The sequence below is a fragment of the Pygoscelis adeliae genome, unplaced genomic scaffold, assembly GCF_000699105.1.
Source record: "Pygoscelis adeliae isolate BGI_AS28 unplaced genomic scaffold, ASM69910v1 Scaffold138, whole genome shotgun sequence".
In the NCBI taxonomy this organism is placed as follows: domain Eukaryota; kingdom Metazoa; phylum Chordata; class Aves; order Sphenisciformes; family Spheniscidae; genus Pygoscelis; species Pygoscelis adeliae.
This window is the reverse complement of record NW_008825265.1, coordinates 803492-819425: the sequence shown is the minus strand read 5'-3', so window position 1 is coordinate 819425 and position 15934 is coordinate 803492. Positions and strand designations below refer to the sequence as shown.

Sequence of the window (15934 nt, the reverse complement as noted above, 5' to 3'; positions counted from 1 at the left end):
CATTCAGTTTGTACTGTTTTATAAAACACTAAAAAGAATAAAGCTTACCTGAGCTATTATAGACAGAATGCCTACCACAGCTATAAATGCCGCAATGCTAGCAGATCCAAAACCTATAATCTGAAGAGAAGCAGAAAACACATAAAACAAATGCCAAACACAATCCAGGACAATCATTAGCAGAGAGATATATTCTTCAGAGAAAACACTGGTCCCTGCTTATAATCTAAATCCATACAGGAAGTGTCCACTTTCTAGAATAATCCTTAACTCGACTGCTTGCCAAGAAATCCACACAGGAAAAAAACTGCCTTAGAAAAAGGAGACAGAGGAAGTCATGTATCTGGAAATTGAAGTTGTCTATCCCCTCCCACAGACACAATAGCTCTTCAACAGGCAAGATCCCACATAGAGACATACAAACTGCTGCACTGAACGGGAACAAAGGTCTGCTTAACTTTATGAACACATGCTTAAGCTATGGCAGGGTTTATGCATCAGGAGTCAAGTGTTACTCAGTTCTTGGCTTAGCAAAGTACCTTGTCTTTATTTTTTAAAGCTGTATTTTGCCAGAAAGCAGTTTCCTGAGCAAAGTCTTCAACAAGAAACAGGTCTTAGGGAATACTTATCTAAACATCCTTAGTAAGACGTGAAGACACCAACATTTACCTGTCGCAAGTACAGAAAAAAGCTAGAATACTGGCCAGCCTCAGGCAGATAGGAGAGAAACACTGTAATGCAGATGGGGAGAACAGTAGAATCTTTTCTAACCTTCTTCAGAGACTGTAAAACAAAGAAACAAAACAAGTATTGGAACATTTATACAAAGTCTAACAAAAGCATAAAGCAAGCAGAAGGTGGATTCACTTTTTAAAAATCCATTTTTATCCACGCATCCGAGTCAAAAAAAAAATCACACATGGAAACAGTTAAGCTGAACATTAAGTCAGAAACAACCTCCTGCTACACAAGGTTTGTGGTATCCGATTCTTCTGCAAAGTTTCCATTTGATTTTTGAAATTACTGTTCAGTGCCAAATGACAAGTATTCACTGAAAACAGCATCATACAATATTTAGGGAAATGCATAATATCTTCTAATTGATCTCCATAATAATCTGTTGTGAAAGATGCTAGCAAATAATATAGCCTCATTACAACTGTTTCTTTTCCCAAATTATGAGAGTATTTTTCCTTGTACATTTCTTATACTTGTTCACCCATAATATGAATCGGTTTGAGTAACATATAAATTGTGGAAAACAAATTCTTTAACTGCAGTCTTTCAAGCATGCCACTCATCTCTCAACATTCACAATCAATTCCCAGCAGGATGGATCTCATGAAGAACAATCACTTTTTCTTCTCTGAAGATATCAAGGTGTAACACAAACACAAATTAGCTGAGTAAGTGTGAATAAATGAAGAAGTTACTAGAAAGACTGCATGATAAGTTTTAACCCTTTCTATATATGCCTGTAGAAAAATCAGGCTTTATAAATCCATTCTATATTAAAAAGAAATCAATATAACCAAAAGTTGAATTCAAGAGTGGGGCGAGAGATTGCCAACCAAAAGTACAAAGCATAAAATGAATATGGAAAAGTCTTCAAATACCAAGTTTTGGGGTCGGTAGCAGTGTAAGAATTCAGCATTTCTCTTACAATAGAGTAAGTTAGGAAAGTAAAGCATTTTCCCTTTGGATTTCACATCAAACATTGTTTCCAATTCAAGAATTGTTTAATCCACAAAGTTTGGTTTGGTTTTGGTTTTTAAATGTAGCTAGATCTTTTTTTGCAAGAGCAGAGAACAGAGATTACGGTATAGCGAATAGTCAAGCTACCAATAAGATTAAAGATTTCTCAATCTTACAAAATGCAATTAATTATTATTATTATTTATTAATCATCAATTATTTATTAAATACTTATTGAAGTGCATCTTACTGCAAAAGGGTCTGCTTGTTCCCACGATATAGGAGCTCCCCATGAAGCAGGTCTCATTTTTTCTGGCAGAGATTCTGGTACAGCTAGCAGGATGAAGCAGATGTCCGCAACAGCCACCAATGTGGCCACTAGTACGACAAGGTTATCTCCATAGCTGGCAGACAGGTATGCTCCTATGGCAGGACTAGTTACCAAACTTGCTGCAAAGGTGGCAGATACCTATGTACAAGAACAGTTTACAAACTTGTTGATGTGGTTATTCTGCCATTGCAGAAGAATGAAGTAACTTGCTCAACACCACTACCCATACCCAGAAGTGTGGTGTTAAAAAAACACCAGTCAAAATTAAAAAAAAAAAAAAAAAATCACTTAGTAAATATGGGTACAAATACAGTTTCTCCAACCTCCTCCACAGCCCACCATACGAGACAGGATTTGCAGTCAAAGAGCAAGTTTGGCTCAAAGGAAAACAGCTCTTACTTTCAAACAGACTAAAATGTTTTTTGTTTTCCAATTATGAATTTGATGAGATTTCACTGAAAAAGTTGTCAGCACATTTAAATGCCTGCCTAAGTGAACCTGAGCCTCAGCTCTCTGGGTAATACAGAGAGTAATACATAATGTCTTTTTTAACAGTTTGCATTTTAAATACATAGCTATCACTGGATAGCACAGCAAACCAGGAAATCATTAGCTGTAACTTCAACAACTGTATTCCTTCATACTATGTTGTAGTGACATGCAGCTACTAACAGATCACTTACTATATTCACATACAGCAGAACATGATGAAAAATCAAGTGCTCTAGTTAAATTCCACTATAAAAATCATCAGGAAAGGTTAGAATAAAGCTAGTTTGTTTTGGTTTTTTAATTACTACTCTTTTCCTGTCCTCAAAATAAAAACACTCTGCATAACTGTTCTATAGAATAAGTAAGAACACAAGCTAGAAATTTAACTTTATACCAAGCTAGAAAAAAAATCCTAAGGAAAAGGTATAACAAACAAACTGATTAGAAAGAGATACATACCTCATCAAAACAACAGCACTTTTGTCTATCACTTTATAGAATTTTTGATCAAGCTATTTCTGCTAACAAAAAACTGTTTGAAGGCAGACAAATAGATGCTCCAAATATACTTATGGCCCTCTTTATAGGCAGGAGAAATATAGTGGGAATTCCAGAACTTATACACCTGTTTTGTGCTCTGCTACAACAGTACACACGTTTGGCTCAAGAGAACTAAGTCCTTTATTTTCTTAACTGTTAAATCAACATCTGAGGAATCATATGTCCCTAAGGCTAAAAATAAAGGGAAACCTTAACAGCTCGACATACAGTACTGTCAGCCAAAAATCAAGTCCATGAATATCTGTATAGTGAAAACAGATGCACAGAGGATGAAGGGTTAAATGACACTCAGAGGCTAAGGGCATCTACGAATGGGCCTCCAAAACCTAAACCAATATAGATATCCGGGAAAGCAAACTAAGCAGGAATTATATTATTACTGGAAAGGCTAGTTTGTACTAACTGAACTATTTTCCTCTTCTCGTCCTAATTAAGAAAGGTGATGACTAAGCTACTAAAAATACTGCATTATCCATTTTCGCCATTCCTGCCTGTTTTGACTACAGAAAAAGCCATTCTGTATTAAAAAGAAATCACAAACTAAAAGTACAATTTACGGGTGGTAGAAAGATATTGCCAGATCAAGCGTTAAATAACTTGCATTGCCTTTAACAACATTTATTGTTCTGCCTGTGAAACTTAAAACACGTTTTGTTACACATGCCCTCTATGCAGGTAAAGTTGTCAAACTCTTATTCTGTTCCTATAAGCACAGAGTAGTTTGTTCAGTAGTAAAAAGTCTAAATTAGATTTCCCAAACTCTAACACAGTGCCTTGATGCATGGTTCATTCCTTTCTCTATCAACCTCATTACATTAATCAGGAAACAATATCTGCATCAAAACACAACTTCAATATGAAGGTCATAATCTGACCTTTTTTTCAAGTTTGGCGTATCTTACCAGTCCATAGGCTGTAATTCTTTCATGTTCTTGTGTTACATCAGCTACATAGGCAAATATTACAGAAAAGGTAACAGAAAAGATTCCAGATACCGAAATCATAGCGAAGTACCACCTAATGATTTAAAAGCAACAATTAGAAAGTTTAAGCTAAAACCTCCTGCTTTTCTCTTACTAATCAAGAAAGTTTATATTTAAGCTATGAGAAGTGTTCCTCAAGAACTAACATAGAGCTTTACTGGAGATGAATGATGGTGCAGTCTCACTTAAATATTGGAAAACAGCATTTTTATTTTTTATATTCTACTGTTTACTTTACATCAGCCTAAAAGAAGAAGTGGCCCCTTCAGGACATGGTACCTATACATTTTCACACTCTCAAAGCTGTAGCAAATTTAAGTTATGAAAAAGGAACTATCTTAGAACTCAGTTTCTCAACCAGTTAAGGAATAAACTATCAAATATAATGCTTCGGAAACTGAACTCCAAAGACACTCATGTACACAAAGTTCTTTTGTAATCCTCCTAAATTTCACAATGAACGTAAATGAAACTGAAACCAAGTCAATTCCACTCAGTTAAGACTTCAAAGTTGCCTAATCAAAGAGTTAAAAGATCTCATTTGCAGCAGTTATACTTTTCTGTGGTCAATAAATGCTAAGGTTCATTTAGCTTTAAAAGTATGTTTATTACAGCATTGTCAGTCCTCAGGGAAAAAGAAATTAACAGCTGACCTTAAAACTGAGTTAGACAGGGCTACTAAACCATTTCAATTACTGTTATACTTGTGTGAATACAGTAACTAAATCATATTCTGTAGTTTTTACTTTTAAGATGCACAGTTTTAACACCTTTTGAACAGAAAAGCTCCAGAATAATGCAATCACGCCTTGAAAGGAAAGTGGCTTTCCTCTTGCCTTATAGTCCCTCTCCCACTTCCCCAAACTACTCCTCTGATTGAATTTCTGCTGTACTGACAAGCTCGCTACCACTTACCATGGACTTATTCTCATTAATGGAATTGGGGCACAGGTGAAGAAAACTGTAAGAAGAAGAAAAGATTTTCTTCCCCATGCATCTGATAGAGCACCTATTAGCGGAGCACTGAGAAAGGACAAAAAACCCTGTGACAAAAGAAAAACAATTAGTAAGTCTATATTTGCATTTCCAAGTTTCACTTTAACCACAACATAAAAAAGGACTAAAATTGCAATTTGATTTGAAATTAAACACAAAATTGTAGCTACCTGAAATTGAACACAATTTCTTCTACAGTCTACTTTTCTATAATGCTGATGGTTTATGTTTTGAATCTATTAAACCCGAATGCATTTAAAAAAAAAAAAAAAAAAGAGGCATACTTTTTTTCAAGATCAATTTGATTCAATATAGAAGTACCACAGACTGCAAAAGCATCTTAAAAATCTCCAAAATCTACAGTCTAGTTTCACAAAGGACATCTTAGCCTCCATCATGAGACTTAGTGCTAGTCTCAAACCCAAATTCTCCTCTAATTTGGACTGTTCTAAGGGATACTTTTGGGTAACCTAACTGTTCTCTGAAACTAATTAAACAGAACACTTATTGCTTTATACTATATATTTATCATGTACAGGACATTTGTACATTGCAAGGAATTTGAGCAAGCTTGACAATTTGAGACAGTGGAACACCATAATGATATTCCAGTGGCAAAAGTCAGACTTACAGGTACAGTTGTCATGGAAAAAATTGACTAAGGATCAAATACTAGATTTTTCAGCATTTCATAGAGTCCTAGAATCTAGGCCTCAAATCTGTCCTGTATTACACAGAAGGATTAAAATAAGCAAGGCCTTTCACAGGTTTGTTAACTGCAAAACCTCCAGAACAGATGCATCTTCCTCCTAATTAGTATATTCTCTCATCAATCCAACTCTGCCATAAATCCAAACATTAGTAAATACGTGGTTCTGTAAGCCCCTCAATACACTGGAAGTCTACTCCAGCTAACTTTAGCTGACCTCTGGTATTCAAAAATAGTCACCTTCAAGTTTAATATATGTGTACAGACTACTGTACTAAATCACTATTCTGCCAAATCCCAATAAACAACTCTGACTCCAATGATTTCAGTAAGTAAATTGAGAGCAAAAGCTATAAAGCCAGATCACCAGATCCTAGGAAAGTCAGATGCCTTACTCAGTTGAAATTAATGTTTTTGCTCCTTAGAGTCAGATTTCAGTAGAATATGAACTAACATGTTTTGCTAACTGTCACACAAAACACTTTTGGTGTTTCATAAACAGCATTTTAAAGAAAATATTGGGCACTGAAGTCCAAGTTCACTCTGGTCTATGCTCCCCTGTTTATTACACCTGTTAGAGCAATACATACATTTAGACCATGATATTAATGCACTTTTCTACAGATATGCTCTGTAGAAAATATAAGGGGAACCCTCCATTCACTACTTTTAAGTGATATTCATAGTTACACTGCACTGTGAACGAACAGAGTTGAAAGAAAACACCAAGAGGAACATGAACTTTGTTTTTCTAAGAGAACAATGCTCTTTCAGTTTGAGACATCCTGACATCGCTAGTGCATGGTGTTCTGCCAGTCCACCATGAAAGGTATCAAGAAAGCAAGTCCACCCTAAAGATGTCATGTTCTTACAACTAAAAACAACACATTAGATTTGTTACAGAATACAAAGCTATATAATTTCTGGGTGCTACAAATTAACTTAGTCATAAGTTAGACTAAGTGCTTCAAAGCCTCTCAGTAAGACAGTTAGCAAAGAAAAGACTTTCAAGTTTTAGCTATGCTAGAGAAATTTTGCAAGCTTTTTTTTTGGCAACAATCCAGCATGACCACTATGTGACTGCAGTGATACAAGTAACCTATAAGCTGCCCTGAATATCTTGACCATCACAGAATGCTCAAAAACTGGTAAAAAAAAGACCAGGGGGAAAAAAAAAAAACAAACAACCCTGCTGAAAATTAGCTTTTATACCACATCTTGGACAAAATCACACTGTTTAAGTGATTCATTTTTTATCTCAATGGTATCATCATGGCTGCTTTTATCTGCTTTTGATATAAATCATCTAAAATTAGGAAGCAGACATTAAAAACCTAGCTCCGTTCTCAGAAGGATCTTTATCAAGATTACAATAGCTACAACTGGTACCTATCCAAATGAGAGGAATTTAAACTTCTGAGAAATATTCCACCTGTTTCAAGATGCTACCATTTAGCAGTAAAACTTGAACTGAACCCAAGAACACAACCATTACAACGAAAAAATGGTTTAAGAATTTATTACGTTATCAGTGTTTTGGATGTTCTTATGAAGAACGCAGGAGAGAAAAATTACAATACATGAACACACAGAATATTTAGGTCAGAGGTTTTAAAAAATCTTACCTTAACACCTTGAATAAGACCATTCATTAAAAATGTATGATGGGAAAATGTTTCATGTAAGACCTGATGGGAAAAAAATTATTTGAATCAGCAGAGACAGAAGAAAGTTGATTCAAAGTTTAAATTTGATTTGTAAAACAGGATAGCTCTATTGGGACTTGTTAAAAAAGTATCTTATCCCAGAATTATATTCTTCTCTGTCTTCACGAGAAAATATTGACAAGGTTTAGTATCAATTTATTGGCATAAATTCCTCTGTTGGCACAGACTGCAGTGTACTGCAGAGATAGTTTGGTTTTGGGTACTTTGCTCAGAAAGGGGATCAATGTAAGCAAAAAGCATCTTCATGTGGTACAAATCACAGAATTTTAGAGGTAGATAATTCTTCAAAAGGTTGACTCAATAATTGTTTCTAATTAGGAGTCAAAATGAGATTCAGCTAACTTACTCTGTCAAGAAAAAAACAGCACTATATTCACAACTGCCCAAAAAGGCACTTGTGCAAACTGTTTCTGAACAAACTGCAGATATTCAATAGTCATACAGTTAGAAACACTTCTGATTAACAAGAAGATGCCTATAAATACTAGCAACAGTTCTGAGTGTTTCATATATCCTTTAAATACAGCTATGAATTCATTTAAGGTGCTTTACCAACAGTCTTAATCCAAGGGCAAGCACGTTAATCTATACTAAACAGATTTACCATAAATATGCAAGAGAGGTAAAAGGCCTCACAGGTGCTACTGTGTCGATTTTAAAAGTTATTGCAATGATCAAAGCGTGTATGCACACACACTTCAAATTCATTTGCTGTTTTTATCTATAGATAAGTGCCAACAACTACAAAAATTATTTATATGCATATTGAGAAAGGCAGTAGCCTGAAGAAACACAATACTTTAGTGTCACTGAAAAGCATCAGCATCATTTTTCAAGGATGACTGAGATTCTCAACTCATAGTTTTAATAAAGGTGTTTCTTCCCATGTTAACTACTGGTCAGATAATTCTGCTTATTTACATCCCTTTTTCCTTCTGGTCTCATCTTCTGTTTAGATATTTAAAATAATTTTGCACCTGTTTGACCACTGATTTTATGATATGAATAGAGAAAAACAAGTCAGAGTTCAAATTAGAGATCTAGAAAGCAGATGTCTTCCAAGTCAAACAAACAAACAAAAAAAAAGGCAAGCAGGAAGCTCACAGAGTCAAATCTAATTATCTTTCTGCAAAGTGTTTTCCAGTATTTTTCCTGGGAGGCAAACACTGCTGATATTGGTTTAAGCTTTTGAGATTATTTTTTGTTACTTTATAGACATGAGAAATGCAAGTTGACAAACTGGTAGAGGGAACTGCCTTATTCAAGTTCTACCAATAGAAATATTTACATATTCAAAAACAGATGATATTGAAGATGGAATATGCCATTAAGTGATTAATATTGCTTATGGTGATTTACTAATATTGGCTTACAAGTCTATAAATAAGAGTAATGAGCATAAGCTTTGGGCAGTCTGTGAGCAAAATAGCCTTTGTGAGCTTTATAAACACTTTAAATCTTTTCTTCTGTAAGTATAGTGCCATGTAACAAACACTACAGTTTGCTGACAGATGTCAAAAGAAGTGAAAAAGTAATCTAAAAAATGAACTTTACATAATCTCAGCTATCAGAGAATACATACAATTTATTTTGGTAATACACAACACAACATTTTAATCTGATCGAATGTTGACAATGACCTGGACAATCATGACACAACCACAAAAAGTTTGAGTGATCATGAGCTTTGATCAACAGGCCAGACATTTCCATTTCTGCCCTTCCTACCAGACAAACCTGCTTGAGCAAAAGTGGGCAGCTGGCAGTTCAAAGGCTGAACCTTGCTCATAAGAAAGCTCCACGTGACTTCTAGTACTGCTGGCTGATCAGCAGGCCAAGGTAAGTTACCACAAGTATGTTACAAGACAGAAGGGTGCAAATACCAAACCAGATTTGAAATTATTTAAATCAAACAGCAGCCTTTCAGTGCGTGCAAAGCTGATTACAAATAAAGATGATCACCTCCAAGAACACAGAAGTCATTTACACCTATGTAAGGTAAGTTACACCATTATATATAACTCAGTGCTTTAAATTAAGTTTTCAATCCAATGCAACAGCTTCCTAAGTATTCAAGACCATGTAAGAGAGGAACACAACATTCAAAATACAAAATATTCAAGACCACGACTGTACTGAATCCACATACTTCAGTCAAAATAAGAATTTAGCTTTACGTTAGGAGCATTTCATAACACTCCCATTAGACACAATGCAATGATAAATACTAATTTCAAGAATTAACATTTCAGCTGCATGTGACTAACAGTAAAAATTCATATGGAACTATTTAAATTGGAGGAACTATTGAGGAACTATTGAACAACCCACCTAACAGAGTTTTATTAAAGTGGGGGTTTTTTTGAAGACTACATAAGAATTACTGTTTACACATTATCCCTTTAAATGAGTAGTGTCAAGCTTGGGCAACTTGAGCATTCTGGTTAAGAAAAAAAGGAAAGAAAAAAAAAAGAAACAAGAAAGACGACCCAGTAAGCTTCCCCATATTTTGACACTGGCAAGACAGCATGACAGGATGGTAATTTAGTGAGACATCTACTTTATGGAAATCTCTTAACTGTTTATACGGACTTTTTTATTACTAAGTTATATTAAAAAGATCAGTGATTGTCTTTAGGAAGGTTAGACAAACACCTTTCAAGAGTTATGTAGATGATTTTATTTGGAGTTTGGGGAAGGAAAATAATTAACTCCGAGGTCTTTCAATCCCACAAAACCTTGCTTGTCATGTATTCAAAGTGCTCTGAGATATTATCTGATGAAAAACTGGACTAACAGACTTCTGATGACTTCTCTCAGTCAGGCCTGATTTCAGTAAATAAGACCCATGTCTTCAGATGAAAGGCTTCATATCCTATTACCAACCACCCAAATTATCTATTCATCTGGAAAATAACTGCATTCCAGAATAGATTAAATACTTATAAAATCCGTTTCTTACATGAAAGCCTTTACATTCTACTTCAAGTTACATGCCGGCAAAACAGCCAGCCCACAATAGCATACAAAGTTTACTATGGGATGCATAGTTTATTCAATCATTATGACTGGAAGATGAATTGAACTCTGAAATCTTAAAAAAAGCCAGAACTTCCAGAGACTTTCATCAAGACACTAAACTGATGTGACTCTAAAAGGCAAATAAAAGTTAAAGAGTAGTATAGCGTTTTGCTAATTTATTTTTCATTATCTTTTAATCTTTCAGCAGTCCAGATCTCTGCTGTAGTATACTACTATTGCGCAGTGTTGAATGTTAAGCCTCCTGGAATTCAGTTAATGAGGGAAGCAGGAAGTAAAAAACAAATTAAAACCCCGATCCCTAGAAATCAGCAAGTTAACTTTTGTCATTACTGCCAAGACAACAGCAGATCACTGATACTTACCGTTAGCATTGGAGTTGTCAAGAGCCCCCAGGCAAAGAATTCTAAAAATATGACCACCACTGCATGGTATACGCTTGGCCGACCGATACCTTGTAGCTAAAAAAGAAAAACACATGCAGTGGTTGTACACATCCAGTTCATTACATATGCAAAGATCTCTTACAAATATATTTTGAGCATAACCAGCTTTCAGGATGATCTACTACCAAGCCCTTGGGAACAATAATAAGCCAAACAAGGGTGGAGAAAAGTTATTACAAAACAACTAAAGATCTCCAGGGAAGTTGAGGAAGTTTGTTCCGTCAAACTCTTGCTGACTGAAGAGAACTATTTTCCCCATTCCTGACATTGCCCTGTACTGCTCTCACCTCCAGTCTACCTTTAGGTTTCCTCCCCCTTGAGCACTCTTCACAGCCCTTCCACAGCAGTGTGACAAACAGTGTAACTCTCCCTGCTACCTCCACAAGTGACACACAGATCTGCTTTATGAAGATCACATCACCGTTACAACAAAACTGTGACGACGTACATAATCGGAGAGCACCAATTTTTGTATTTGAAGCTGCCGAAGTATGAGAAAAGGGGCAGCTTATGCCATCTGTACAACTGCTTTCTGTTGACTGCTGACCAATTGGTTTCATGCTTGTGTGTGCCCATAGATTAGAGACCCAGGAGCTATTCTACTGGTCAACAAGTAATCTCGGGAAGAAGTAGCAAACTGTGGAAGTGCTCACAATGCTGCGAAACTGCTGCCATTCAAGACCCAAGGACTGGATCCCTGACGAGAGATCTGGAATCTTTTTGTTTAGATGAACCAGGCAGAACCCTTGGGTAAAGCAGATATAACCAGAACTGCTGCTTTCTTTCATTTCTATGTGCCCCTTGCAGATCTAACCAGAACTGCTGCTTTCTTTCATTTCTGTGTGCCCCTTGCCATAGTAACTGTTTTACAAAGTTTTTGGGTTCTAAAATTACTTCTTCCCTTTCCCCTAACACTTGTCCTGTAGAAGATTGTTTTTCAGTGTTTCTAGCCAATCCAAAGCCATTACACTCCCACACGATTGGCAATTCTTAGAAAGGAGCAGTACAGCGCTCTCATCTGGTACTCCCATACATACCTGAAGTTTACCCAAAATATAAAAAGACACTTCTCATGCACGTTGCGCAATCTAATAATGCAGGATTCAGGTGAAGAGACATCATCTAGTGACAAGTATCAACCAGATTGTGTCATTTCAGCAGAGTAGGGAGAACATGAAACTCAGGGTCTCCCACTGAACCCCAAAAAAGTCAAGACAGCCTACGACAAAGGTAGAGCAGAGACGCCTTTGGTGTTTCTCCCCTGCTTGGTACCTTTTATCTAGATTAGTAGGAATTAAAGGTTTAGAAAACATTTGTATTACAAGATTCATTTAAGCTAATCACCTATAGTAAAGATTTTTAAAGAAATCCCTACTGCCTGGACAGCCTAAGTGCCCAGATCTCTAATAATTTTTAGATCTATCAGAGTTTAGCAAAACCTGTACCAGCAAACTAAAAGTAACCCAGAGAGCATCTTTTCCTAGCTATTAAGATTCAAATCATTTTCTACATTGAGCTTGCTTCAAAGCTTGAGGATTTGAAGAAAACAGTTCTCTTCCTCCTCGGAAATAATATGATAATATCATAAATCAAAGATTATCCCTGGGAGGCTGATAACTTTCAAGCATTATTAACATTTCTCTGTAGGTTATCATGCAATTTTTAATCTCTAAACAGCAAAGGTTCCAAAGATTATGGGGGAAAAAAATCTTCCTCATATAAGAAGTCTGCAAGTACTTTTACATAATGTAATGGGATAACAATTTTTGCCAAGATGTATGTCAGTCGGACTAACACTTAACAGATTACACTGAAGTCTGAAGATCCCTTCCACAGCAGTTTCCTCTGGAAAAGGCAAATTTTACAGCAGAGAGTAGGGTAAGGGACTCCTCAGCCTTTCTCCTGTCTCTACTTCCCCCCCACCTCTATATCACTAAGTATGAAGTTGGACCATAAACCTCTGGTTTACATTCAGCAAACAATGCCACTAAAAATGAAGTTTTGGAGTGTTTGGTTTTTTAAGTAATGTTTTTATTACATGCAAATTTGATCTGAAATTTACATGGTTTACCAAAAAGATGATGTACATACATACTCAAAAACACATGTATGTTTTTTCCTCAGAAGTCATTTAAAAACTTCTGTGAAAGGAAAGTATTTTTGCTGTACTGAGCCTAAATGACTATTTCCTGGAGATTAAGATAGTCTGCAGATCATTTTTGGCAGTATCACACAGCTTACAGACAGTTGCACTGAACTACTAAAAAACCATACATCTCTATAGCCTTTTGGACTCAAGACATAACCTGGAAAAGTAGAATTTAAACCCTGAAAGGAACATGGACCTGTCAAAATGAGGTCAAGCATTCCACATCAGATATACTAATAGCTACCAATCTATGATCCACATAGACTGTAGTTGATGATTTTCAGTTTTCTTTTTCAGAGCCCTAGCTGTCTAGATTAATTCAAGAACACTTGTGCAAATGGCTTTATCAGGAAACTAAAATCATGCAAACAGGAAAATTCACTGACATTGTCAAATGGACCAATGCAGATAGTTACTTCTGGATGCCCATCTTTTCTGTAGGTCCTAAAAACTCTTATCACAAAAGCCTACCATTTTTAATCAAGCATCAAGTTATTTTCAAGAAAATAAAATAGCTTTTGATTGATCATGTACACAGCCTGGACCACTGATAAAAAAGCAACAAAAACTCTTTACTCATTTCAAAATCAAAGAGCTTTCTAAAACCACTTCACGCTTGCTTTTAAGATTAAGCTACCCCAAGTAATAGGTGTGGCTCATTTCTGTATTGAAAAAATACTTTGCAACAGAATGCAATTGCATGCAATTTACATAAAGAACAAAACTGAGACACACATGCAAAAAATGGTTATAAACTTGAAGCACAAAGAGGTTTTGGCTTCTTGAACTAGATGATATGGGGACAACCTACTGAATTCTTTATGGTTAAAAAGATTTAAATAGAATTTCAGAAATAGCCCAGATACAGTCAACATAACAAAGTGTTAATTTTAAAAATTAAGTGCCCTCAGGAAAGTCTTACAATCTGTTATGGGCTTATTTTCTATCCACACCGATCTTCTTCATATAGCAGCCCAGTGTGTGGGCTGAGAAACTATGTATGAACATTACGATTGCTTTCAAATGCAGCTGCTGGTCAAGCTATTTTACTTGCATAATCAATAATGAGCAAAACATTACGTAATCTCAAATGCTTAACAATAAAAGTTTAAGGCCATCATTATAAAATCTGAAGTCCTAGAAGTTATAACGAAATATCTACTATTTCTGCAATTTTACACTTCTCCTCCTTCTATGCTTCTTTTCACCCACACCCAATCCTAAAAAACATTTTTTCTTCTGCCTTTATTGGAGGCAGAAAAAACCCAAAAGTTAATTTGAAGACAACAGGGAGAACTACTGTGATGCAATACAAACTTTTTTTTTTAAAGCAGAACACAGCTGTTGAACATTAATAAACCCATGAGAAGATGTCAAGATCATAAATCCAGCTGGCGAGGAATTGCTCATAGAAAAGGAGGGAAAAACGCAATATACTATCAGTAAGAATACCTTATCTTAGACATTTTGAAAGAGAGCTAGTACAGTTCACCCTAAAATACTCCACAGCAAGACACAATTTTACAGCAAGTCCCAGATCTTCAGAGCGAAGCTAGAATTGACAGTATTCATTTATTCACACAACTTTTAGATAACTATTTATCTGTTAAATCAAATCTGTAATTTAACAATTAAAGTTGTTCGAACAGCTGCAAAAGCACCTTAACATCCAATTTCAAACATGCTTAACTGCTTCTCTTAAGCAATGTGCATATTTCAGAACAAAACCATTTCTCACAGTTCAAACCCTAAAGTCCTCCACAGCGCTTTTTCAAACTTTTCACATGTGGGTGAGGGCCATATAGTCCTGCTAGGCAGGTTAAGAAAAAGACTCAATTTGATAAATACAGCATGCTTTTCCCCACCTGTGAAGGTGAAGCAGCAGAGCCCACTGCCCACAAAGCTGGACACACGTTCTCTGTCCTCAAAGGGTTTCAATACCCAACTGGAAGAGCCCTAGGCAACCTGCTCTGACCTCACAGCTGATCCTGCTGTAAGGAGGAAGAGATCTCCCTGAAGTCCCTTCCCAGTCAAATAATCCCGTTATCTCTCAGGCAGATAACAGCCAAACTCAAGCTGAACTTCTGAATAGACAATCACGGGAACTTGCCATCCTCCCACACACACCTTCCTCTGGGAAGTTCTTTCCCACCAGGCAGTAGGGTCTCTCAGGACAGCCTGCTAGTTGCTTGTTGTACTTCCAGTACAGAGACGACTTCGCAAACAGCACTCACTGTCCTTCTGTAGTATGCAAACCAACATTCAAGTGCATTAGTATGAAGAGTTTTCTTACTTTTAAAAAAAGTCTACAGAAACATTCTCCCCCTACAAAAATTAACTGCTACATTTTTTTACACAACCACCTGCATTGCAGTCCAATATGTCAACTCTCATGTTTTCAAGAAAACAAAGAACTGAACTAACAGAATCAGTAAAACATTTTGTGAAACATGCTTACATGTATGAATCATTCAGACCTTGAAGTTCATGCCAAATTACAAAGCACATTCCCTTTCCACATTTATCTTCACAGCTATTTTCTTAGCAGTGAAGATGATAATAATTCCCTGCCCCCCTTCTGTGGAAGAAGGGGCAGGCGACTCAAGAAGAGTACAGGGATCTCGTTAGGTCATGCAGAGAGGAAATGAGAAAGGCAAAAGCCCAGCTAGAACACAATCTGGCCGCTGTCATTAAAGACAACAAAAGAAGTTTTTACAAATATATTAATGACAAGAAGAGAGCCAAGGAGAATCTCCATCCTTTATTGGATGCGGGGGGGGGCATTTTGTCACCGAGGATGAGGAAA

General features: G+C 36.2%; 1 protein-coding gene across 1 annotated transcript in view; it reads right to left on the bottom strand.

Moving 5' to 3' along the window:
- HIATL1 (hippocampus abundant transcript-like 1) overlaps window positions 1–10994 on the bottom strand; it is a 22055-nt gene extending 11061 nt beyond the window's left edge. Inside the window, exons 1-7 of the mRNA XM_009329603.1 lie at window positions 10899–10994; window positions 7393–7455; window positions 4978–5105; window positions 3982–4096; window positions 1946–2164; window positions 670–783; window positions 49–120 (exon numbers count right to left, since the gene is read on the bottom strand). Of these exons, the coding sequence (XP_009327878.1) occupies window positions 49–120; window positions 670–783; window positions 1946–2164; window positions 3982–4096; window positions 4978–5105; window positions 7393–7455; window positions 10899–10907 (720 nt within the window). The 5' untranslated portion in view covers window positions 10908–10994. The remainder of the gene's footprint in view (window positions 1–48; window positions 121–669; window positions 784–1945; window positions 2165–3981; window positions 4097–4977; window positions 5106–7392; window positions 7456–10898) is intronic.
- Between the last annotated feature and the right edge of the window lie 4940 nt (window positions 10995–15934).